Source organism: Chaetodon auriga, chromosome 20, assembly GCF_051107435.1.
Source record: "Chaetodon auriga isolate fChaAug3 chromosome 20, fChaAug3.hap1, whole genome shotgun sequence".
NCBI classification, from domain to species: Eukaryota; Metazoa; Chordata; class Actinopteri; order Chaetodontiformes; family Chaetodontidae; genus Chaetodon; species Chaetodon auriga.
Window position 1 is genome coordinate 5,483,409 of NC_135093.1, and position 24,769 is coordinate 5,508,177.

At 44.6% G+C, this 24,769-nt stretch overlaps 3 protein-coding genes across 6 annotated transcripts; 2 read left to right on the plus strand and 1 right to left on the minus strand.

The window, feature by feature from the left end:
* The first annotated feature begins 447 nt into the window (after nucleotides 1–447).
* On the plus strand, nucleotides 448–9,688 carry LOC143338737 (guanine nucleotide-binding protein subunit alpha-13-like). Its single transcript, XM_076759347.1, has 5 exons — nucleotides 448–756; nucleotides 1,537–1,763; nucleotides 5,090–5,140; nucleotides 5,816–6,016; nucleotides 7,188–9,688. The coding sequence occupies exons 1-5, from the start codon at nucleotides 474–476 to the stop codon at nucleotides 7,557–7,559; spliced, it is 1,134 nt and encodes a 377-aa protein (XP_076615462.1). The 5' UTR covers nucleotides 448–473; the 3' UTR covers nucleotides 7,560–9,688.
* A 662-nt stretch (nucleotides 9,689–10,350) lies between these two features.
* LOC143338900 (uncharacterized) lies at nucleotides 10,351–14,957 on the plus strand. Of its 2 annotated transcripts, XM_076759769.1 has the most exons (6): nucleotides 10,361–10,394; nucleotides 10,506–10,554; nucleotides 10,903–12,387; nucleotides 12,602–12,712; nucleotides 13,202–13,318; nucleotides 13,398–14,957. In XM_076759769.1, the coding sequence occupies exons 2-6, from the start codon at nucleotides 10,545–10,547 to the stop codon at nucleotides 13,424–13,426; spliced, it is 1,752 nt and encodes a 583-aa protein (XP_076615884.1). In that variant the 5' UTR covers nucleotides 10,361–10,394; nucleotides 10,506–10,544; the 3' UTR covers nucleotides 13,427–14,957. The 2 variants fall into 2 exon arrangements, with proteins under 2 accessions (XP_076615883.1, XP_076615884.1); XM_076759768.1 differs by having other exon boundaries at nucleotides 10,351–10,554.
* On the minus strand, nucleotides 14,777–24,063 carry bicral (BICRA like chromatin remodeling complex associated protein). 3 transcript variants are annotated; one of them, XM_076759765.1, is made up of 13 exons: nucleotides 23,811–24,063; nucleotides 21,555–21,608; nucleotides 21,295–21,340; nucleotides 20,894–20,942; nucleotides 20,707–20,772; nucleotides 19,166–20,422; nucleotides 19,020–19,071; nucleotides 18,872–18,891; nucleotides 18,728–18,777; nucleotides 18,465–18,610; nucleotides 18,221–18,315; nucleotides 18,028–18,130; nucleotides 14,777–17,933 (listed from the first exon to the last, which is right to left on the minus strand). In XM_076759765.1, exons 3-13 carry the CDS (start codon nucleotides 21,333–21,335, stop codon nucleotides 17,446–17,448), a joined length of 2,367 nt encoding a protein of 788 aa, XP_076615880.1. In that variant the 5' UTR covers nucleotides 21,336–21,340; nucleotides 21,555–21,608; nucleotides 23,811–24,063; the 3' UTR covers nucleotides 14,777–17,445. The 3 variants fall into 3 exon arrangements, with proteins under 3 accessions (XP_076615880.1, XP_076615882.1, XP_076615881.1); XM_076759767.1 differs by lacking the exon at nucleotides 21,555–21,608 and having other exon boundaries at nucleotides 23,811–24,016; XM_076759766.1 differs by lacking the exon at nucleotides 23,811–24,063 and having other exon boundaries at nucleotides 21,555–23,799.
* Nucleotides 24,064–24,769: the final 706 nt, after the last annotated feature.

Here is a 24,769-nt window from a genome sequence, read left to right on the forward strand (position 1 = left end):
GCCAGCAGAGGGCGACGTGGTATCACCAAAGCGGCTAAAAGTCAAGTCTAATGTTCCGATTTATTTTAATTAACTCAGATGTTTTTTTTTATTGTTTAGTCAGTTAATAACAGTGCTGGGTGTTTACATGCTGTTACACGTGTACAATGAACTTAAGTGTCTGAGTTATAAACTGTAATGGCGTCGTTTGAGACCTTTGACACTGAAGATTATCTATCTATATTCATACTTCATCTGACAGATTCCTGTATGAGCCTCATGTGGTTATATTTGTGTGTCAACACATGTTTAGCTAAGGGTTAAACGTTGAGTTTTTGTGAGTCAACCACACGTAAATAGCTGAGTAGAAAGTCACATAAGATTAATGGTAAACAGTCAGCAACACTACTTCCTGAGTTTAGGGAAGGGGCTTGGTCCCGTGCCTGCGCCCCGCGAACGCGCATCAAATTAGCATCGATGAAGTTTGTGCGAACATGGCGGATTTCCTGCCGACCAGGTCCGTGTTAAAAGTTTGTCTACCCGTCTGTCTGTTGAACAACGGCGAGGTAGAACAGCTCCGAAAGTCCAAGGAGATCGACAGATGTCTATCCCGGGAGAAAACGTACGTGAAACGGCTGGTGAAGATCCTGCTGCTCGGCGCAGGCGAAAGCGGCAAGTCGACTTTCCTCAAACAAATGCGGATCATCCACGGCCAGGACTTCGACCAGCAAGCCCGAGAGGAATTCAAAGCCACGATTTACAGCAATGTTATCAAAGGTAACCTCGCAGCTGACGGCAGGTACATTCAGGGGGCGAGTACAGGCGTTTGGCTGCGGCAGAAAGGCGTTTAAAACGGATGGGAAAGTTTCCACATCTGTTGAGCAGCGCCGCGCTGAGAGGACGCACATAAACAGTCTACATCTGCTGTCGGCACACCCATACGAACCGTGTTCCTACTCGATCCATCTTCTTAGGAGTTCACAGCCGTGTAGCCACAACTTAGTTAACGTTTTAAATTAGTATCAGCCATTAGCAGCACGCTAGCAGTCTCACATAGCCACGGGCAAGTTGAGTTGCTCAACAGCTGAGCCAGGGATGCGGCTAATGGAGGCTAAGCCCAGCAGAGCGTTATGGCAGGAGGTGTTCCTGCTCGTCCACTCTCTGCATGCACAGGGAGGACACATAAATACAGTGTAGTGTCAACAAAACGACCTGAGAAGGCACAGCTTCATTGATTTTCTCTGCCACAAGGAATTGTAAGATAACACACGCTTCCTTTAATTTGTGAGTTTATTGGCAAGGTCAGGTGTTGCTGTGTGTGTCCATCCCAGTGCATGTTCATAAGGGCCAGTCAGTGATAGAGAAGCTGGTACAGATCAATGGAAATCACAGGAAAACACTCTTTAATCATGCATCTTGTAGAAGTATTTGTTATTATTTTTTCACACCTGGCTCCATCACTCTCCACCCTGCGTTCGCATCTGGCCTGATTGATTTTATGGCACCACTGCTGGGCCTCCCTCATGTCTCACTCTGATCTTTCTACTTCCTCCTCAGGTGTGCGCGTGCTGGTGGACGCCCGGGAGAAGCTGCACATCCCGTGGGGTGACCCGGACAACCAGCAGCACGGGGACAGCCTGATGGCGTTCGACACCAGGTCGGCCAAGATGGCCAGCGGGCAGCTGGAGACGTCCGACTTCCTGCGGTACCTGTCGGCCATCAAAGCTCTGTGGGCGGACTCGGGCATACAGAACGCCTATGATCGTCGCAGGGAGTTTCAGCTGGTGGGTGGATGCACGCACATGTTTGGTGAATGGTGGTTTTCTTCATGAGGCTCTGGTACACGGAGGTCTATCACCAAATCCAATAAGGGTTTTCTGGTAATGGCAGCGAAAACAGAAAGTGAAACTGGTTCACTTCTTAATTTATCCTCCCTTTCCTCTCTCCCTGCATCTCTCTCTGCGTTGAGTGGTCAGACATGTGATCGAGTCAGCTTCCTGTTTACACCTCTCCCAGCTCCTCGGCCGTCAGCACGCACATTTGAACACGCTGTCGTTCACCGGCTGTGGACGAGAACACGTTCACGGGTCCTCAGTGGGACTTCTCTGCGCCCCTGGTATCACTTTCACAACCTCCTGCCATTTGAAAGAACTCCTAATTGTGTCGCAGTGCGTTTGTTTCATTTCATGTGAGCCGTCAGGTCATGTGACGAACTTCACACATTGTCCAGCATGAGGAGGCGGAGGGGGGGGGGGCGGGGGGGATGCACGTCTGCGAGTTGCTTTCAGTAATGAGACAAACGCAGTAAATGAAAATGTTCCTGTCAGTTGCATAAGGCTGAACCGTTCTCAATGGCGTTTTGTTAGCTTCATACGTACACACACACACACACACACACACACACACTCTGGGCTCGTTGGTGTGAGCTGGTTGTGCAGACAGAAGGGGAATAAGAGTGATCAGAGCTGGAATGTTGATCTGTAGTTAAACAGCTTTGTTGCTTACAAACAGAACTCTCCCACTCGCTGCTCGTGGCACACAAACACTCACACCTCAAGTTACACAAGTGTAGAGACACACACTCGCACACACACACACACGTTCTGTGTGAGTGTCGGGCTGCATCTAACCATTATTTATCTATTTGTCTATATTTGTGTACAAAAATGACCCATGCAGTTTCCCACAGTGCAAGCTGACAGCAAACTGCTCGTTTTGTTGTAACAACACAAAAAAGGCAAAATATTGAAATTACTGTCAGCAAAAACAAATGTTGGCACACACATTTTTGTTCATTTTGCTTGAAAAACGACAAATTGGACGGCGCCCTGTAACAACTGATCACAGCCCTTCAATAGTAAATACAGACGGTGATTTTTTTTTTTTTATCTTAAGAAATGAAAATTCTCTAAATTTGGGATTGTGGGTTAGACAAAAGAAGCAAGCTGAAGACAATTATGTGACATTTTCTACATATTTAGATATTGTCTAGACTGAGCTATTGATCTGAATATTATTTCTTATTTAAGTCTAAGCTTAACGCTGACGGGATCCCACGTTCAAACCTGCACACAGAGAACCAGGCAGCTGAAACGATTAGTCCGCAAGTTAGTTTTTCAATAAACACAATTAATCTGCAGCTATTTCAGTCATCGTTTGTCATTTATCAATAAAAATTACCAAACGTTTTACGGTTCCAGCTTCTCGAATGTGAGGATTTCCAGCAAGTTTTTGCCTTTTTACAGGCCACACAGACATGCAAACCAAATGATTTGCAGCCCTTCGTGGCGCATAAAACTCGACATTGAGTCTCAATGTGAAACTCCAGCCGCCCCGCTCACGCCGAAACGCATAAACAGCAGCAGCAAAAAGCCGAGGAGCTGCTGCCTCTCTCGTTCGCGAGGACTCGTTTGTTTTTCTGCCAGCAGATACAACCCATTGTGTTTTGACCGTGGCCTGTGCGTATTTGCAACACAAATCACAAGAGCCTTCAGGCCTGCTTGTAATCATCATTAAAAACACATGCACAGACCACACATGGATTCTCCGGCTCGGCGTGGTACAAAGTTCACACTCGCTCTTTTAGATCAGCCGTAAACATTTTCTCTCTCCCTTCCCACCTGAGGATTTTCTTTTCTTTTCAGCGTAGCAGCACGTATTCGTAATCAGTCACAGAAAACATCAACCTGCCTGAATTTGAAGTGTCGTGTGGCGGTTATGTAATGTTATGTTTCAGTTTTGCTTTTTCAGCACTCTCAGATTAACTGCCGGCGTCGTCACGCTTTACGATGAACAGCTCGGAGTTACTGCTCTTCTTGTTTCTCTTCTCCTTTTTTTTTTTTATCTGATTTTTTTTCGACGATTTCAAAACCGCCACTGTCCTCAGATTTGAGCTGCTTCACTCGAGCGGAGCCAGAATTGAAATAGGCTTCACGGAAAGGTAGCTCTCCTGTCTTTAGCATAGCGCCACGCCGGCCTGCCCCTCCCTTGTGTAATCTTAGCCTCACACACACTTCCCATGTGCGCGCGCACACACACACACACACAGGTTTTTCAGGTCAGGTTAGTTTTTTTAGAGATCAAAGGGTGAGTACAGAAGCTTACAGTCGGTGGAAATAGACGGTGCGTGACAGCAACACTCAGAAATACAACCCAAACAATCACTACTGCTGATAGGATTTGAATTTGATGGCAGAGCTGCTGTTTACTCTGTCATCAATGCAAAATTCATGCAAAACGGTGCCCTGAACAGGTGTGGTGTGTTACCGTGGAGGCACGGTGGGTCACAGGAAAACCGCTATTGCGTTTTGCAGTCAGTTTTTTGCTTTATGTCGAGTACAGGACGCACACACACACACACACGCGCACACACACACAGATAAAAGAATGCATCTCAGTCTTGGCAGCCTCATGTCTGGGCTTGCACTAATTGCGCATGAACAGTGTAGGAACGGTCTAGAAAAAACACCCCGACACACACACACACACACACACACACACACATACACACACACACACACACAGAGATCTAGCCACACTTCTATATAGATCAAAGACACACAAACATGTGTCGACTGCAGTACCAAGTACTTTGCATCCTGCTTCAGCCTCAGCTCTCGGGCAGACTCGCAGTTTTCGAAGAGAAAACAAACAGATTACGTGTGTGTGTGTGTGTGTGTGTGTGTGCGCGTGTGCGTGCGCTGCCACACAGATCTGACATAGGCTCCTCTCGGGGACACATTTCAGACTAAAGAGCAATCTGGAACAAACATTGTGTCCCCAGTGTGGAAAAAATCAGATTTTTGCTTGGAGTTAGAGACAGCAAATAGTGGTAATGATCAGAGTTTGGGTAAGTCTCCAGGAAATGAATGTATGTCTATGTGATGTCTCCAGAAGTGACTTAAGAGTGTGTGTGTGTGTGTGTGTGTGTGTGTGTGTGTGCGCGTGCGGCAGATAGAGATTTCGCCCTGTGCCTCTACAACAACCACGAATGTCTTCCAGTCCGAGCATTGAGTGCCTGTGCTTGCAAACTGTGCTGTTTCTGATTAAAGTGAGTGAATCTGATAAATTGCGTAGAATTAACTGAAATTCCTCGTCTGTCCTGTCGCAGGGTGAGTCAGTGAAGTATTTCTTGGATAATCTGGATAAGCTCGGCGAGCCGGTAAGTTGTTTCTGCCCGCACCGATTGTTAGAATCACACATGTACATGTTATGGTTAATATTGCAACATGTCCAGACCAAAAAAAAAAAAAAAAAGTGAGATGGTTGCTCATTGAAGAAGAAGCTCCTGTTAGCTGACCACCAGCTGCCAGGAGGAAACTGTTGTTGCGTACCAGTATACAGGATTTAAGTGAAATGCAAATACCCAGGGGGTACTCTCTGGGAATATTTACAAAGATTTGTGAAGTCTTTGCTTTAACCCCCTGTTAAGCATTTACACTCAGTGGCCATTTTATTAGGTACACACACGTACAGTCAATTGGAATTCAATACAAAGGTCCTGCCATAAATTTCTACCTTTCAGAAGTAAATGAATTCATTATTGAGGTTGTATTTCTGGATTAAAACAAGACAATGCTTTACCTACAATCATTTAGTTATTTACCCAGAATCCACTTCATAGTCTAGATTAAGTTTGCTCAGAAGATTACTCTAGGACCTGAGGTGATGTTTCGGTAAAGATAGACTTTGAGCTGTAATCTGTTCTTGTTGGTCTGTTGTTTCTTTTCTCAGTGTCTGTCTTCACCTTGTGATTGTAGACAAACTGTGTTTATCTGATTACCATCGTCTCTACACGTAGACACTCATTCATCGTGTCTTTCCGTCTCTCCTCCAGAGTTACCTTCCCACTCAGCAGGACATCCTGCTGGCCCGCAAACCCACCAAGGGCATCCACGAGTATGACTTTGAGATCAAGAACGTCCCCTTCAAGATGGTGGACGTGGGAGGGCAGCGGTCGGAGCGGAGGCGCTGGTTCGAATGTTTCGACTCGGTCACCTCCATTCTCTTCCTCGTCTCCTCCTCTGAATACGACCAGGTGAAAACACGCCGGCCGCTGCATCTCATTTCCTCTGATAAGTGACACGTTAACCTGTTTGGCCTTGCAGATAACGTGTGGTGACTTTTTGATATGTAGTCACTGCTGTGTCTATGCGCTCGCTCCTGTTCTGTGGAGTTGTTGTGCTTTATATATTGGCCATAAGTCAAATTTGCTTTATCAAATAGCTTTTCAGTAGGAGAGCAAAGTTGGCAATATTCAGAAACATTCATCGGTTTTGCGGTCGCGGTTCAGTACGTAAACACAAGCGCAGCCTGCCATGCCAGATGGTTTGTTACACAGAACCGTCTGCAAAGTAAAAACTACTTGGCAGGTGATTGGATGAACCATCTGTCTGTCACAGGTTAACAGATCAACCAACCATATGTAGTTGTAGTCAGACTCTTGCCAAAGTCAGTCGGGGAAAAAAGCGAAAATACCTTTTCCATTGAGAAAAGCCTTCAGTGCCATTCAATGAAGAAATACTCTGCAGCTCTGATATAACTGATGCTACAGAAGCAGCCACGCTAACCTCTTCAGGAGCCACCATTGTAACAGTCACTTCTCACTCTGTCGTCACACCTAAACCACGCCCGTGACTGCCAGTAGTTCCTCATAGGACCCTGATTGGTCAGAACGACTGTGGTTCAGCCGCAAGCGTGTAACTTGGAGCCTGGCGAGATGGTTTTTGGCTTCCATGAACAATCCCATATTTACTCTACAGCAGGGTATGGTTGCATGTCTGCACCAGTAAACACTCCTATGGCGCTGGTTTCCATTGCTTTGGCACTGGCTTTCCTCCAGTCCACCACTGTTTATCCCCCGTTGTCATAACTTAAGTGGGAAATGCTTGGAAACTGCAACTGTAAATGACACAGGAGAAAGCAGAGCTTTTGCAGCTCTCATTTGCGTCCATCATACTGACAACATTCACTGCATGAGATACAATGAACAGGCTAACCCGACTAGCATGGTTCAGCTAACAGAAAAATGACCCACATCCAGAACTTTCCGGTAGGAACTCACAGAAATGAAAACTCTAGGCTCCACCGTTTGTTGGGACTCCGTTGATTTCTGTCTGCAGCCATATGTATTTTTTTTTTTTACTTTACTTCCATCTTGTACAATAACAGCAATGCTCGTGCTTACCCCCTCCTGCTGTCTTTAACAGGTGCTGATGGAGGACAGGCAGACCAACCGACTGCGCGAATCACTCAACATCTTCGAGACCATCGTCAACAACCGTGTCTTCGTCAACGTTTCCATCATCCTCTTCCTCAACAAGACAGACCTGCTGGAGGAGAAGGTGAAGAGCGTTCCGCTCAAGGACTACTTTCCTGAATACACCGGGCCGGAGCACAGCCTACCGGACATCCAGGCGTTCATGGTGGAGTGCTTCCGGGCCAAGAGACGCGATGCCACCCAGAAGCCCCTGTATCACCACTTCACCACAGCCATCAACACGGAGAACATCAGGCTGGTGTTCCGGGACGTCAAGGACACCATCCTCCATGACAACCTAAAACAGCTCATGCTCCAATGACCTCTGTCAACCTGTGAAAGTAGAGGACCTGAATCGGGACAGACCACCCCCTCACTCCTGACGAGGACTTGGGAGAGACCAGCCTCAGAAGAATCCGATAGACGTCAGCGTTCTTCTTCAGCCGTTTTTATATTAGTTTTTACTCTCCTCTTTGAAGAGTTGACCTTCTTGTTAGTGCAGGGTTTGGTAGGGGGACGAGTCAGTAGGACAGACTGTCTGTGGTTTTAAGGAAAGACGAGCAGGCAGTTTGGATGTTGATGGCATCTGGTCTTTGCTGCTTCGTCTTGAGACTCTCTCCCCTGGCCTGAGCGTTGCCTGACAGCACGAGGCTCTCAGGGGGGCTTTTCGACTCACAAGGTGTCGGTGCTGGCGCCAATGCCAGTGCCTGGCTGTGGAAACCAGCGAAACATTTTACAAACCAGGCACGTGGTTTCTAAAGTAGATATACAACCTACCAAGCAACGAGTACAGGCATGGTGAAAAAAAGTAGTTGGTTTAATTAATGTAAGCAAATAACCAGTTTAAAATGCACCAAGATCATCTGTGGCAGAGGTGATTGCCAGTCTGGGTCCAAGCACTGAATTCATTTAGTCCGAAATCACTCATTTCTGTTGCACTCTCCAGTGCTGCTTTGTCAACATTGTTTCGAAGCCCCTGTAGTTTATAGAAGGGCTTGTCAACTTGCTGATCATCTGGAGACTGCACACTGCTCGTTTTCTCTCGTACTGCAGCACCGTTCCTCCCTCCTCCCGTCCCAGTCATCATGTTTTTCTCGGTTCGAGATCAGCAGGTTGAAAGTGCCGGCACAGAGCCAATTTTGCCGGGACAAGGACCAGTTTATTGATGGTGACAGTGCTCAGAATGGTTAAACATTTGGTGTGGAATATGGCTCCAGCACTGGCACCTTGTCTGTGGAAAAATACTAGAAAAGGGCACAATCACAAGACTGAACCCACATGCCTTTCCATACAATGTCTTAAGGAGACCTAATCACTGTTTAAATCCTGCATTTGTGCCTGTTTCTCTATTGAATTAAAGTCAATCTTAGCTACCTTAAACAGATCATTAACACGCAAATTTCCATGCAAGTTGTCCTATATTTTTGGTCGTTTAGAGGGAAGAATGACCTTCATTGGCACATTAGGCAGGTGTGCCAGCAAGTGAACATGCAGTCCACTGTTTTCTCAGGGTTGAATCAAAACCGGCGTTTAATGCTGATGTCATTGTTGGTGAATTAACTGAATAATCTAATCTTTATCTGGGTGGCAGAGCAGTGAGACTCAGCCAGGCCTAAGTACAGTTAGCTGGGTGGTGTATGGGACTGTATCCTGGCTTTGACCCCTGACCTTTAACCCAGCCCCCCCCCCCCCCCCTTTGTTTTCATCTCTGATTAGATGCCTTGTAAAGGGACAGACCTCCCCCATTCCATTTGCCTGAATGATGAATGTCTGTGAATAGTATGTACAGAGATTTGCTCTAGATTGTCTGAATATACTGTAACAAGCATTGTTACAGTTAGGTGTAACCTGTCATGTGAGAATATCTGTGTTGGCACTGAGTTGTGACTCCAGGCGTCTCTGAAAGCGCGATGTTTTGCCGTTTCGGAGTTCCCTTTATAATACGTTTTGAATTTGTAAGAAAAAAGAAAAAGAAAACATAGACAAAAAAAGCTACTGGAGTTGAATACCTTTGTCAGCGACTGTATTCTGTAGGGGGCCAATCTTTGTCAGAGGACAACTTCCAGGCACTGTTAAAATCTTTGTTTCTGCCAGATCACCCTGTTCTTTCTAGGGACTGCTCACATGGACTGTCTGTAGTCTTTCTCCAAAAATAAAGCTCCTGTGTGCTTCAGTTTGCTTTCAGTTTTTGCTTTGTCCTGGCTTTGTACATACTGTAATCTGTTGCCATGTAAATAATATTCAGGTTTATCTCCATGTATGTAAATGGTTGTAGAAATGCCGTATTTTTTTCCATTCAGAATGTGTTTCAAATCACTGCTTTTTCCAATGAAGATGACCTTTTGATGTAGATGTTTTTTGTGTAATTTTTTTCATCACCTATTTGAAATTCATTCCTGTGCCAAGTCTCATGCCACTCTAACCCTATCAATAAAATACACTTTTCTAATGAAAGTAGGCTCTTCTCTCCTCCTTAAGTGTGTGTGTGTGTGTGTGTGTGTGTGTGTGTGTGTGTGTGTATAAAATCTTAACCCATGAGAGAAATAACATATTGTGGATATGCTAAGAGATATGTTACAAAATTAACAACCATTTGTATTTCTACATGACTTACTAAAAACGAAAGACAGAAATGAAGTGACTGTTACGCGTTTCTAAACAAGAGACACGAGACACGTTCTTAACGAAACTGTTCATTTATAAATTAAACATGTAGTTCTGCCGGATAATATCGAGAATACTACTGTTGTCAAAGTAATTTCCCCTCCGACGGAAATATCGAAGGCTTTAGTGGGAATTTTGACCGACTCTATCGAAAAATTTGGCGGCATGTTCGGGGATTTACGCGAAGGCGGAAGTGGGCAGGAGTGAATCATCTCAATTTACGACGTAAGCAGGAAGTCGACGCGCCACACCCACTGAGCAGATCACTACATGATCGTGCAAGCACTTGATTAACAGTGGTAGACAGCCCCATTATAATACATCTCTGAGCAACCCGTTTTAAAATATACCGCTAAATTATACAGCAATGATTTAGCTAGCTAAAGTTAAAGGTAATTTTGCTATATTTTCAGTAATTACACTCAGGCTCCTAAGGCGCTACCCAAAGGGTCTTTCTTGGCACAGTAACAGGTCCGACCCTGAATGTGAAAACGTATGTGACTAAATGTACTTATAAGTGATCCTACTGTGTCGCCACGTGAGAATTATGTCAATTCAAATTATGTTTTACGCTCCTATAAGTTTTCTCTTCTGACGTTCGCAGCATGCTTCAACCTGATTGGCTGTCATAGATGCGTGCAGCATGAACTCTGGTAAGTGTTACGATATTACTTTCGTTCATACGCGAGGAGATGTCACGTGACCTAATCACACTCAATATTATATGTTTGAATTACTTGTATTAGGTCTTCCTGCACCGCTGAGGGATGAAATACAGTTGAATCTGCGTCAGGGTACAACAAGTTGCTCTTCAAGTAACATTTTCCAAAGTGTGCAATTTTGATGCTTCCCTTTGATACGTATGAAAGTAAACTGAATATCTTTGAGTTTAGACTGTTGGACAGACAGTTTGAAGACATCACCTTAGGCTTGTGTTAGTGCCATGCTGTGCTTGTTTTAACCACTCATGAGCACTGATTTGTCACTGTTCTTCCTCACAGAGGTGTGCCCATTCTGTGGGAAGACTTACAAAAGGTTGAAGAGTCACCTGCCACACTGCAAGGCAGCAGCGAGCTCCAAAACACCTCCACCCAAGCATGATGTCACATTGAATCAGACAACGGCGTCTTCTCGGCTGACCACAGCCTCGATCGAACCAACAGCAAAGGGGAAAAAGTCCACGCAGCTGCTGTCAGTGACGACAAGTCCACAATCAAAGAAGAGTAAAAAGGCATCTGTGGTATCATCAGCACCACTGCGGCCATCAGCAGCAGCAAAGCCTTTACCAAGTGCAAATACATCATCTTCATCAGAGTCATTGTCTCTGAGTTCTGCATCACCTCCACCAGCAACGAAGAAAAAGAAACAAAAACTGTCTGAACAAATCAAAGCAGCCACCATGGCCTCCTCAACCCCCACTTCCTTAATCTCCACCCAATCACAACCACCATCTCTATCCAACACTATCTCTAAGGTCAAAAAGAACAGTCTCCGTGATTTGATAGAAGCTGCAAAGTCCAAACAGGTTTCTAAGGGATTAATGGAGGGAACCAGATCTTCCTCAGAGGATCTTCCCTCAGCTTCAACTCCATTTGTGGGAGATCCTCTAGGCTCCAGAACAACAGTACAAACAGAGACCCAAACTAATCCAGACAAAGATTTAATTAAAGACAACTCCCATCCTACCTCTCTGTCCACAGAAACCAAACCCAAAGGTGCCTCTAAAACGAAAGTGTCAAAGACAAAGAAGGCTGCACAGTCCCTTTCCACAACCAAGGACGTCTCCAGCTCTCCGCACTCTACAGTAAATGAAAGCGATGCAAGATCCCATGTAAGAGACTTGGACAATGAGGGGAAAATGGAGGATTTATTTGAGGATAAGATGCTCTTGAGATCAGGAAGTGGTCACCAGGCCAGGATTACCCTCCAGGATGTCAGAGCAATGTTAGGCCGAGCTAACACCACCCGTCAGTCCAGCAGGCCAAGCATCCTGAGCCAGATTGGCACAACTGATGATCTAAGCAGCAAAATCAAACCTGGTACTAGTCTCAGACAAACTAAAACCCTGTCAGACCAGCTTCCCAGCAAAAGTTCACAATGTACGGAGCTACAGTTGGTTAAGAGAAAAAGTTCAAAGTCCAAACCAGCAGCTTTAATTCCGCTGCAACGTGATGGTTCCCCACAGCCTGAACTGATCTCCCCTACAACTCCCCTTCTTCCTGGCCATCTGTTGTCTCAGGTGAGCCAAGCCAAGTCACATCCACATACAGTCAGCATGAATGAGGGGCTAAAGGTGGGCCATCACATGACAGGACTCCCCACAATATCACCATCGCTCAACCACCTTTCCAGCCCCCATCTTTTACTGCTTGCACCACAAGCTCTGCCGGCGAGGGTGGAGACAGTGAGAGCTGATGATGGGTTAATGATGGCGAAGTCGCAGTGTGAAGTCAGTAGAGAAAATACTGCTGATAATGGAACTAAAGGTCAGTATGTGACAGTGAAAAGTAAAGCTGAGTGTCAAACATCAAAACTTTTTTTGGTACAGACCGAAATGTGTCCAAAAGTAGAAACAAAAGCTGATCAGATCCGTAGGCTTGTTTACATATTCTATGATTCAGGTTCTGGTCATTTTGCCAGCTTTAGAGTTCATCTTGGTCGTTATGAGTGTGTATTTCTCTGACTCGGTATGATTTACAGATGCTCTGACTCAGCGGAGTCTTGGACAGGTGAGACTGAGGGAGCTGCCTGAGTGGCTGGCCTGCAAAACACCCAGACGTCCAAGAGAAGTAGTGGAAATGGTGCAAAGAGGTGAATATCACACACATCTCACAGTAGTACTTATAAAACACTCCAGGAGGCCTGCTGTCTGTGTGGCTATATTTTTTTAAAGCAACTGTTCAACATTTTGGAAAATGGGAGTTGTAGATGACGAGATTGATAGCAATGATTAGCTTAGCTTAGCATAAAGACAGGAAACAGAGGAAACAGCTGGCCTGGCTCTGTCTGAAGGTTAGAAAATCCACCTCTGACCATCTCTAAAGCTCACATGTGGTATCAGTGAGCTTTAGAAGTGCTGGTAGGTGGATTCTGTTTCCAGGACTAATGCGCTGCTAAGCTAAGCTAACCAACTGCTGGCTGTAGCTTCATATTTAATGGGCGGACATGAGAGTGGTGTCAATCTTCTCATGTAAGTCTCTGCAAGAAAGCAAATAATCAAAATGTCAAACTGTTCCTGTAAGTCTTTAGTAAAGTTGAGCATGACGTCTCCTCTCCTCTCCTCTCCTGCGCCACCATCAGGCTGGCAGTGGTATTACAAGAGATATATTGACGTGAAGAAAGGTGGTGTGGGTGGACTGGGCATGCTGTTGGCAGGATACTGCGTGCTCAGCTACATCTGGAGTTACCCTCATATCAGTAAGTGTGCAGATTGCTTTAATGGGCTACAAGGATTTGGAAATAACTGAAAGTGCCAATGGTTGTTCTTCTTTTCCAGAACGAGATCGCTGGAGGAAGTACCACTGATGCCAAGGGAGGATGTTTTGACAGCTTCTTTAGATACATAATTAATCCAGATCCAAACATTTCCAGAGGATTTACGTCAGAGAAATTGGTTTCTTGTCAGTGTGGTAGCTCTCCCCGTCAGCCCATTCAGTTTTCTTCTCCAGAGTCTTTCTCCTACAGGATTGGTTTGGTTATATTTTGGAAAATATGCCTATAAATTTGCTATAGATGAAAAGTGACTCTCATAACTGTTAAATATGAAGCTACAGCAACCAGCTGGTTATCTTTGCATAAAGACTTGCTTACTTTTTTTGGTTAATCCATACAAAAAATCAAGTGAAAATAACCTACAGAGATAAAGCAAACAATAACTTCCTGGAGTCTGTGCTGCTTGCCTGGCAACTGCATAGGGCCAAGAAATAATCCTTGACACATAACCTCAGTAAAATGGTTAATTGGTGTTGTTACACTTCAGTTTAAATACAGATTAAACAAACAAGACATAGATAGATAATTAGAGAGAGTTAGAGGTGCTGCTGGGCAGGTTTTAGCATTTGACAGAGCTAGGCTAGCTGCTTCCCCCTGTTTCCAGTCTTTATGCTAAGCTAAGCTGCTTGGCTGCTGCCTGATGCTTCATATTTAATGGACAGATTTAGAGTATGAAATTGATCTCTTCTCATTTAACTCTTTGCAAGAAAGCAATAAATTCCCCAAATGTCAAACCATTCCTTTAACATGGAGGAGTTGAGATTTTGATATCAGTGCTTTTATTCTGCCTACATCAGGCATCACAAAAGAAAGCCTGTGGGCTCTGCACTGTGGTTATAAATTACCTTGTGTCATTTCAAATTATTTATTCAGTCTTATCTTTAGTTTGTTTTTTAACTTATTTTAGTTTGGGACGAGGGAATGTTCACAAGAAAACTACTTACAATTTCCTTGTTATTGAGCTTTGTTTGGTCATCCCAGGCCATGAGTTGTGGTCCCACTGTGTGTCCCAGGGTGTCCACTAGGTGTCGTTGTTGTGTTACCAAACCCAAAGGGGCTGGGCAGTCAAACGTTTGCTATGCAGAGTTTTCTTTGCTCCTTTGTGCAGAGGCATTGGTGCTGGGGTCCATGAGAGGATTAGAGGGAACCAACAGACTTTTGACTTGATAAAATCTTACTCTGGCAGCCCAGATGGAGGAAAACATGAAATTCAAAATGTCCTGACGTCACTATCCGTGAAAAGATCATATCTGTGCAGCTGAGGGTTGCAAATCTGTTTTTCTTTTCCAAATGCTTCCCCGTCACATGATGTTATTATGCATGCTTAGTTCGTCGGTGCCAGCATGTGAACACTCACAGAATAGTAATGGAGGGACACTGAAGGAGGTTCTCAGCTGAACTGGACCAGTTCGTTGTTGTATTAAAAATGAATTTATTGTTGACTCTCCTTGCTGCTGCAGTGGACACACATTAGCTACAAATGAAGAAATGACAGTATTTTTGTAACCTTTTTTTTCCTGACGCCGTGTCTTAGCCAACACAATAAAAAATAATTTCCATTTTCTCACCTTTTTTTTGTTTTACATTCTTCTTTTTTCTCCATACAAAATTATAAATATTTTGTGTTTCACTTTTCATTTTTATACAAAACAACAAACTATACAAATCAAGTGAGACAAAAAAAAAACAGTGAAAATGGAGGCAGAAAAACACAGCTCTGTACAGAAAACGGGAGAAAAAGCACAGTATGTTCCTACCAGGCCCTCAGACACTGATATGCATCAAGATAGCACAATGTTTCACCAATGCTGGACACATCCCTACTTTGTGCAAGTCTACAACTAACTTTCTTGTGGATATAAGTGCTATAGAGGCACAAAGTCTTGCAGCAACCATTTGAAGGAGCAAATAACAAATCTCACGTGACCCTTACATGTCACAAGAGATTTGCTTTCAAAGCAGAGAGCCCAGTTCTCTCAGTGTGCACTGGCAGATATAAGAGGTCTATAGGCAGAGATACAGACGGCTGCGACGGCCACTGTCACTTAAACACAAACTCTATCAGCTCATATAAAAGGCCTTCAGTCTGCTCCCGTAACCTACAGGCAAGCATATTTCACAGACATGTTTATAGGAGAAAGGTGACGCTATCCAGAATCAACCCAAGAGCATTTAGCACATTTAACCGAAGCTTTGGTCCTGTGTTGGGTTTGGCAGAAATCGCTTTTTCTTGCTTAGTGCAGATTTCTGTAGATCTATTTGCAAAGTGTTGCTCCGAATTTTTTAGCTGTAAAAACTAAATGAAAACTAGAGCTCAGTGGGAGCCCAAGTCATTTATACGCACATTTTCAGAGGATTTGCCACAGCTTTTTTTTTTTTAAACAAAAAACAGCCACAGAGCTGCTGTCACCAGCACAAAGCCAAAAAAAGATCTGACAGCGATTCTGGACTAGACCACACTCTCCCCTATTGTGACTTTTGGTTGCGCTGCTGAGAGGGAAAACAGGAAATGTGAGAAATGCTTGAAAAGAAACACTGGAAAGTGAGAAAAACATCCTGGGGGACTGAGCGAAAACACTTGGGAATAAAGTCAAGAACATGGCAAACTACATGAAAACATGGTGACAGACTAGTGTGTGTGTGTATGCAGATTAAAACACACACACTGACAAACATGTCAAGGTAGTAAAGCATAGATAGATATGATCAATATATCATTATACTGTATGCAGAAGGCAGACAAATATACGTACAATCAATGACCCTCCGGGGTCATTTAAACTAATGACGACATTGTCATGTTCACAGAGCCAGGGAACACATCACAACAAACAAAAAGCCATCTTTTCTTAATGTCATCTCTAAAATGAGGAAATAAAAATCGAAATAAAAAAAGATATTGTAACATATCTTCCTCAATCTGAGGACTGAGCTCCCCAGACACAAACACACTGTGAAATGATAGAAGTGGTTGACATCGAGATTTGTCCCGTGTCTGTGTCGGGGCTTGCATACCTTTAAGGTACAAAAGAAAAATGCCAAAGAAAATGTGACTTAAGCACAAGAAAGAAAGCAATGCTGAGTACAGTAACGCTACTACACGTGTCTATGTGACTAGTTTGACGGGTTTCTAGTGTGATTAAGAGGTTATCCTTGTTGCAGGCAGCTGAAAGCAGGCGGGTAGATTTTGGTTCAGTCCCAAATGTTCACATTCTGTTTAGCCTAGATATCGACCAGAGCCTCATACTCAGAAAGTTCCTGAAATAAGCAACAGTACATTTAGTGCAATTTCTCTATGTGAATGTGTCTCTACTGAGCTTACCTTGAAGGAAATGTCCACTTCTGAACCATGAATCTACCGAGAGCATTGTACTAAAGCGTCTGTGTGTGTCTGTGTGTGTCTGTGTGCGCGCTGTGCATGTTTGTAATGCAAAGGAACCGAGTGAATGGATATTTTTGAATAGAGCTTCTTCATGTAAACACTTCAAAATAAAAACCTAGAATTAGGCACAGAGTCGTCGTTTTGTCCCTCCTCCTCCTCATCCCTGTTTTTCAGCATAGGTAGTGGGAGTAATCAACTGGCACAAAATATTGATGGTGTGTGTATGTGTGTGTGAAGAGAGGGACACTCTTATATTCAAGCTACTGACGCCACAGACCCTACCCCTTTAAAATAAGGTTAAAATAAACAAAGCAACATTTTCCATCTGTTAGTCCATTGCATTGCACGCATTCCCGGATCTTTATAGGTCATTTTAAGTGCCTGTGTTCACCCAGCACCATGACGGAGTCCCAGACTGCTACGTCAAAAACCCAAAACGTAAACCAAGAGAAGAACAAAATATATGCTACATGGCCGGAGATGGTATCACAAAGATAACAGACCTGAAAGAAGAGTTCACCTCTCTTCACACAGGGTTGTGGGGGGGGGTAGAACAAATATTACAACAGGAGAGTTTGACAAAAACACACACACACACACACACACACACACACACACACACACACACAGCAGAAGTTGAAACCATACAGGGATGATTGGGAGCTAAGTCTTAACATTCCAAGATGCTGTTGACTGCGGCCTCTAGAGCAGAGTCTGTGTCGGGGTGAGGGGGTGATGTGAGCTGAGGGGGGTACTGGGGCTGGATCGGGTGGGAGGACAGGTGGTGAGACACCTGGTAGTGCGTCTGTCCTCCCGACGTCGCTGCAAAAGGGGAGCGGTTACCTTGGGGAAAGCTGTTGGCAGCGGTGAGGCTGTTGTTGGCGGCACTGCTGGGCCCGTAGTGTTGCTGAGATCTCTTCAGTTCCAGGACGCTCTTGTTCTCTAAGTGTGGAGGGTGGAGTTTATCTGCTGCACCTGTACCTACAGCCCCACCCCCTCCCGGATCTCCATACCCAGGTTGGGAGTCTGTCCTGTATGGTGGCTCTGTAGAGCCTCTGTCTGACTGGTTCCAACTGCAGCTGGACAACGGCTGAGAGGGGAGGGGGTCTTGGAAAAGTTTGGATTTCACCCCACAACAGAATTCTTCCAAGAAGCTGTCTATAAAACAGACAGAGAAGAGAGGAAGAGCTGATTCAATCCTTCGTTGAGAAAATGTTTCACTCCTTTACTACTTTTTTGGTTTGTTTTTTACCTGGATCCACTAGTACCGTGCGTTTGTCTTGCGTCAGGTTGCTGCGCTCCTCTTGGTTGAAGGTCCTGTCTATCATCACCATTTCTGATGAAGGACTGGAACGCTGCAGGAGGGGGAGAGGCAACCTGTTAGGCCCGTGCTTGTCATAACATGAAACACATGTGTGCAACCAGTTGCTCGTGCGTGTGCCTACCTCGGCCTCCACCATTAGCAGCCGTCTGTATTTGTTTACCATGGCGTGGGTCCTCTTCAGAACCTGAGTTGCAACGACCTCAAATTCTTCATCCACTGCAGACAAAACCACACAAAACTGTATTTACGGGGTACTTTAATTCTGCAAATACAAGTCTACTTTCACAAACACAGGCATTAAGTACTGTACAGCAGGGCTGCAGTTTAACGGATTTAGGGTGAAGCTAATAAATTCAAAGCCGCACCCTGTGAGAACTCATCCTGGCTGGGTGGAGCCCCCTGGAACACATGGTAAGGGAGGAGTCTTTGCAAAGTATCGTCGATTGAAGTGAATCTACGCCGATCTGGAGTCTGAACTCCAGCATGATCCTTCCTCAGCTGTTGTAAAATCCTGCAGAGATGACAGAGAAGAGACAAGCTCCTTCAGTGGTGGAATGGCAAAACAAACACAAGGCAACACTTGACAAATGACAAAAACATCTAAATAATACACAATAAAAAAACTCACATTCCTCCTTTTGTAAGTGGTGGAAGAGCAGCTCTCTTCTGAGCACTGACCTATAAAGACAAAAGTGTCATAATATCATCCCCATTCATCTTAAATATACACTGACTTGAGCAAAACAAATGAGGTGCAGAGTGACTGTTATACCTGTGAGTTTAGCGTTGAATCTTGAGCCATGGTCGTCACGGTTAGCAGATATCATGGGAAAAACAACAAAACAACCCCGTTAGGTCAAAGTGCGGCAGACTTCATATAAATAAATACACAACGGACTGAAACATTTATCAGCCTTTACCATGTATGCTGCTGAGCTGTCTGTCCTGTTTGAGGGAAGGTGATGAAGAATTCTGAAAAATTAAAATCAAGTTTTAGTCTGATAACACTTTTCAGGAAGGAGACTCAAATGCGAGACCAATACAAACCAGCAACTCGTGACTATACCTGTCTGTAGTCTTGTTGCTCCTGCGTCACAGTACCAGGTAAAGGGGACAGAGAAGTGCAATTCTGACTCTGAGTCACAAGAAGGCGCTGCACAGGGCTCGCCGTCACTTGGCCGCCAATCCCCGCCGTCGCAGGGCCGACCAGGGTCAGCCGACCAGGAGCGCACGATGTCTGCACAGGGTTCGTGCAAGAAACACCTGTCCATGTTTGAGTTACACCTCCTCCAACCTGACTACCGTCGACTACTCCCTGATTCAAGATTATCTGTCCTCCTTGTGGTGCAGTGAAGCTTTGCCCTGCAACAATCTGCACTGCATTCTGACTGGTAATAAGGGCATTTGAGTTGGGGTCAGCGGGGCCATTGTGGATGGTGCTGGCCGGAGTGAGTGCCAAAGAGCCAGGCAGCAAGAACTGTCCAGGTGGTATATTTGTCTGGGCCTGTGTTTGTTGCTGCTCCAGGGGCGGCTGCACTACTATGGAGCCATTGGCTGTGTACTGTCCCCCAGTAGTAGCAGTGTTAGCATTAACTACATTAGCCATGGTGGTGGGACCAAGGCTGTAGACAGTCTGAGCCCCAGCTTGAAGGGGTTTAGGCTGGATTGGTCTAACAAGAGTCTGGGTCCCTCCTGGGCCTCTCTGGATGATGATGTTTTGAAGGGGAATGTTTTTGAAAGGTAAACCAACTTGGCCTACCTGCCCCTGTGTAGGGGCGAACACCTGCCCCCCTGTTGGCGTCCCTGCTGCAGATACAGGCGCCCCCGGCCTCAGCACAATTTGAGGAGATCTTTCCAAGCTGCTGAGAGTCATCACACCCCCACCCGCCCCAAATGAGCCCAACACCTGGATGTGCTGGGCGGAGCCATTGGGCAGCTGGGACACCCCTTGAAGGAACTGGCCTGCAGGGAACGCAGCTGTCGCCGTGGTTACCACACCCACTCCCCCTCCGTAACACCCAGAGACCAGCTGGGAGGGGAATGGAACAGGAGCCTGCACTAGAGTGGGAGCGGGCTGGGAGTCCAATAAGGCCTCTTGGGCCAACGTCTGTTCTGTGATATCGGCCTCCATGAGAGACTTCTGAAGGATATCGAAGGGCTGGTCCTCTCCCCCGAGATCCACCCCTCCAGGGGAGGTCTCCGGCCCCAATTCATCCTCGATGAAGGAAAGGCTGCTGGAGAGCTGGAGGCCGGCCCCTGCTGAATCCTCGCCGAATTCACCCATTGAAGAAGAGCCATCCTTGAGGCCAGAGTTGGAGCCAGCCTAAAAGAAGCATTTAGAGTGAATGAGAAGAAAGTGGAAAACTGTCTGCATGTGAGCTGCATAATAAGACAGCTGTGATGCTTTTTAGCACTTGTACAGAGCTATATCGTGAGATTTTTAGAATTTTCATCATGCAGTTCACCATTCTTGTCTCCTCTCCAGGACCAACTAGGTTCACATACTTGTTCACAAACAACTTTTCTTGGCTCTTAAGAATTCATCTCCATAGCCCGAGAAAACGCCCTCTGCTCATGTTGTTGCTGGATAATCACAGGCACACTCACCGTGTCACTCGCAAAGAAGGATCCATCTGACCCATAAGCTGCATTTGTCACATCATCCTCCTCAATCTGCAGAAAGAAAGCAGAAAACAGAGAATGAGTGCACTCAGTTTTTTAATGCATCAACGTGAAGTAACTGTTCAGACAGACTTAGTAAGGCATGACTGTGAATACATTAAGAGGCACTCACAGACTTGCTGTTGCTGCCATGGAGATAATCATTCAATGCATCCACATCTCTGAAAAGGGTAGAGAAGAGACTTTTAGCTGCCTAAAACAAACTTAACACAGCTTTATTGTGACATTCACTTGTGTGTGTGGTTTAAAAATTGCTTAATTCATCCAGAGTAGAAGTGACAGACAACGCTTCACAATACCTCTCGTGAATGAGCCATTAGATTAACAGTAATTCAACAAAAGGGGAAACTAATTTTGCAGATACTTGTGGCTTTGATTTCAAAGAGGAACCCGACTAATATTGACTAACTATTTAACTTAAGGACAAATGTTGTGAATTGTCTGGTGGACAAACATCAGGGCATCCATTCATAAAGTGTCATGTAAATGCCAGTTTTATAAAGAACTTTTTACCCTAAAATATCCAGAAGACGGCGATCGTCCTCATCATCCATGACACCTGAAAGATTGCGGAGGGAAGCAGGTGAGGCAGAACTCTGGTTTGAACTATTTCATACTTCATGTTCAAGTTTGCATGGACCAGTTCTTCCCTTGCAATGACAATAAACCTCAGCTGATCACTTGCTTTTGTTTTGATTCTGATGTGGGAGTATATGAGCTGTAAAGACTCAGGATGTGTATTATTGTGTTAGCAGGAAGAACATCTCACTCACAGATTTCCAGCAGGAAGCATGGATTCAGTCATTTAACACCCTTTGTTTCCTGGGCTGCAGGGTGAGAAACTGCATTTAGTACAATTATAAATTTCCACGTGTGAGATATGTGTGTGTGGGAGTGTTGGAGAGCAAGATAGAAATAGATTGTGGCGTGAAATGCAGGATGGGGAGGAAGAAGGGGGGGCAGATATGGAAGTCAGTGCCATGGGAGATATCTGTGTAAGTCGAGAACAGGATGGCCTTCATCCCCACCTTCAGATGTTTGTCTCTGATACACCAACTCCCACCCATCACCCTCCTCTGCTGCACCACATTGGTTGTCTTTCAAGCCTGCACAGTGTCAAGGGGCATTTGAGTGTAAATAACTCCACCCTACTGCATTTATACCTTGACTGGTTGAGATTCTATATTCAAAGAGGTGTTGGCTTTGAGTTGTGTTGGCCAGCAAAGGTATGCAGCTATTTTGGTGCTGCAACATAACAGGGGGGCAAAAACAAGCCCATGAGATGAGTGTGAGACTATCATGTTACTGTCTATTTTAATGGAACAGAGGTATTTAAGCAATGTGGAGCACATGGAGAGATCATCTAAATCCCTATTTACTCACATTCAGAGTGAAAGGAATAAAATGTTCTTTAAATTATAAGATATTTTGCCGTATGCTGAAGGTCGTGGAGAAATGTAGGCTGTGTCCCTGAGACTGCAAAACGTTACAAGTGCACTGCTACAAAATGGCTGTTAACATGGCACAGGCTGTCTTTACAACCGAGCCACGTCCAGCCTCCATCTTTGGTTCAGGGGGAACAAAGGACGGCAGTTGCAGTACAAAACGGGGTGTTTGAACAGACCAACTTATGGCTTGTAAATACAGAGAAACCTGCTTAAGCAAACTGTATCACAGAATATCGAGTTTTATCGATATCCATATCGAAAACACGACATTTTGTCGCGAGTGGGGACAGGCTGCCATAGCCCGAGAGGCTCCATTGTCCTTCAAAAGTGGACACAACATTAGAAAAATGAGAGAGGAAACAGTGTCGACCTTTCCAATGCAAAAAACAGAAGCCAAACAATTAACACAGTGCCATTTTATTTCACAAAAAGCTCCAAATGTGGACTGTTTCTATGTAAAATACATAAAATATCACGGTACTTCTTTGAATAACCAAACGCAAACCACCAGAAACACAACCGTGTATGCTAAGGCATACAGGTTAACGTTTTCAGCACATTATTTTATATTAAATTAAAATAACGTTAGCTGCGTTTAAAAAAACGGATAAGACAAAGAGCCTAGATGCTGGCAAAAACAAGCATTTTTAGTGGCTAAAAGGCACCGGATTCGCAGATGTATTGCCAATTTTGATTAGGTTTGTCAAGTTAAAGTCATCTTTAACGAAAAGTTTGACCGTTTTGTTTAACTCCGAGCTCAAATTCAGTTTCTGAAATCCGCCCTAGCATGCACGTTTCGACGCAAACCAAGCTAGTCCCCGCTGCAGTGCTGCTGGACGGTGTCGCCGTCGGTTTAGTAAGCCAGCTAATGTACAGCTCGCAAGTTTTATTTCCAAAAATAGACTGAATCGACAGAATGATAATCGCATTCAAGCAGCACAAAACGCCCGTCCAGCCCGTGGCTGCTCGTCGCTGACGTGATCTTTCTTTCTCTGTTGGGGAGGCTTTCATTTGTCCTCAATGTGGCTCATCTGCCAGCATGAAAAACGTCACATTTGTCTCGATATGTCGAACCGACGCGTTTCAATCGGGCTTTTCTGTCCCAGCCCGTCTCCCGGTCGGGTAGCTCTCCGGACTGGACGCTCCGCAGTATTTTAACGATAAACACCGGCCTGTTCTGGTTAGCTAGCCGCGGTGTCGACGACGCCTGTTTTGAAAACGTCGGCTAGAAATCGTCGAAAAAGCTACGGGACGAAACCGTGTCGAGCCGTACATATTAATCCCGATTAGCAAAACATAAAGACGACTCAAAGAGGCAAACCCTTTACTCCTGTCTCACTCCTCTTGAAACCCAATATCTCCATTTGGCAACTTTTAATTTGCTCCCCCCTCCTTCTCCTCCTCCTCCTTCTCCCTCTCCCACTCATATATTTTTCTCACTGTCCCTGTTCTGTCTCGGATAGATTTTTCTCTCCGCTCAAACTCTCTTCCCTCCCTGAAGGAAGGGAGGAAGGAGGTTGTGTGTGTTTTTTCCTTGAAATTTTTATCACAAAATTATAATACACTCAAAGGGAAACTCACCGTCATGAAAAAGCAGTGCCTTGTCAACGGGGTTTCCTCGCCATCACCGCACGGGTTGTTGGGGTAGCGCACAGAACAAGGCAACCCAAATCAACAGTCCTCAACGGCAGCACGCGACTGTCTGAATTTGAATAGAAAATACACAAACACAAACGGCAAGCCATTAATAAACACACTTTTTATAATAATATGAATTGTAATGGTATGTTTCACTGTCCTCATGAATTGCAAATAAATGTTTTTAGACTTAATCATTACCAACGGTAGAGGGCGGGCCTCTTGTGTGTTCGCCACACCTTGACGTTACTCAGGTATGACCATGGTTACTGTCAGGGGAAGTGCTGCCTGGTCATCTACTAATCCACTAATTATATACTCGTTTAATAATCAAAAGTTTAAATTAATACAGTCCTCAGTTTGTCAAATTTGTTGTATCCCACTGATACTGTTTTTTTAATTTGGTATTATATAATACTCTAATGAATAAAAAAGGGAGATTTTAGCAAATATTTTTAAGACATAGAGCTTTAAAAGGTGATATCAAGGATCAATGGACATTAATTTGCTCTCTTACGGAGAAGGGGTTAAAAATGAGTTGATTTTGATTCATTTGGTGTCCACTGTATACAAAATACCCATAACAAACTTGTCACATAGGCACAAAACAATGAAAGCAACAGCAAAAACTGAAAAATCGCGCATAACACAAAACGGCTCTTATGCATAAGATTGAATAATAAATAAAATGATTATACCAGCAAAGACGGCTGTGCTTATGCTACTAAAGTATAGAAGCTGTGTCATGTCCACTTATCTTAGGTATTACATAAAATACAAATATTACATATGCCAAATTTATTATAGTAAATACATTCACTCATCTCTACTCTGTCCATGTGACATCATCTAAGCTGTTCCAAATCTTGGCTTTCATACACTAAACAGATTTAATCACATGC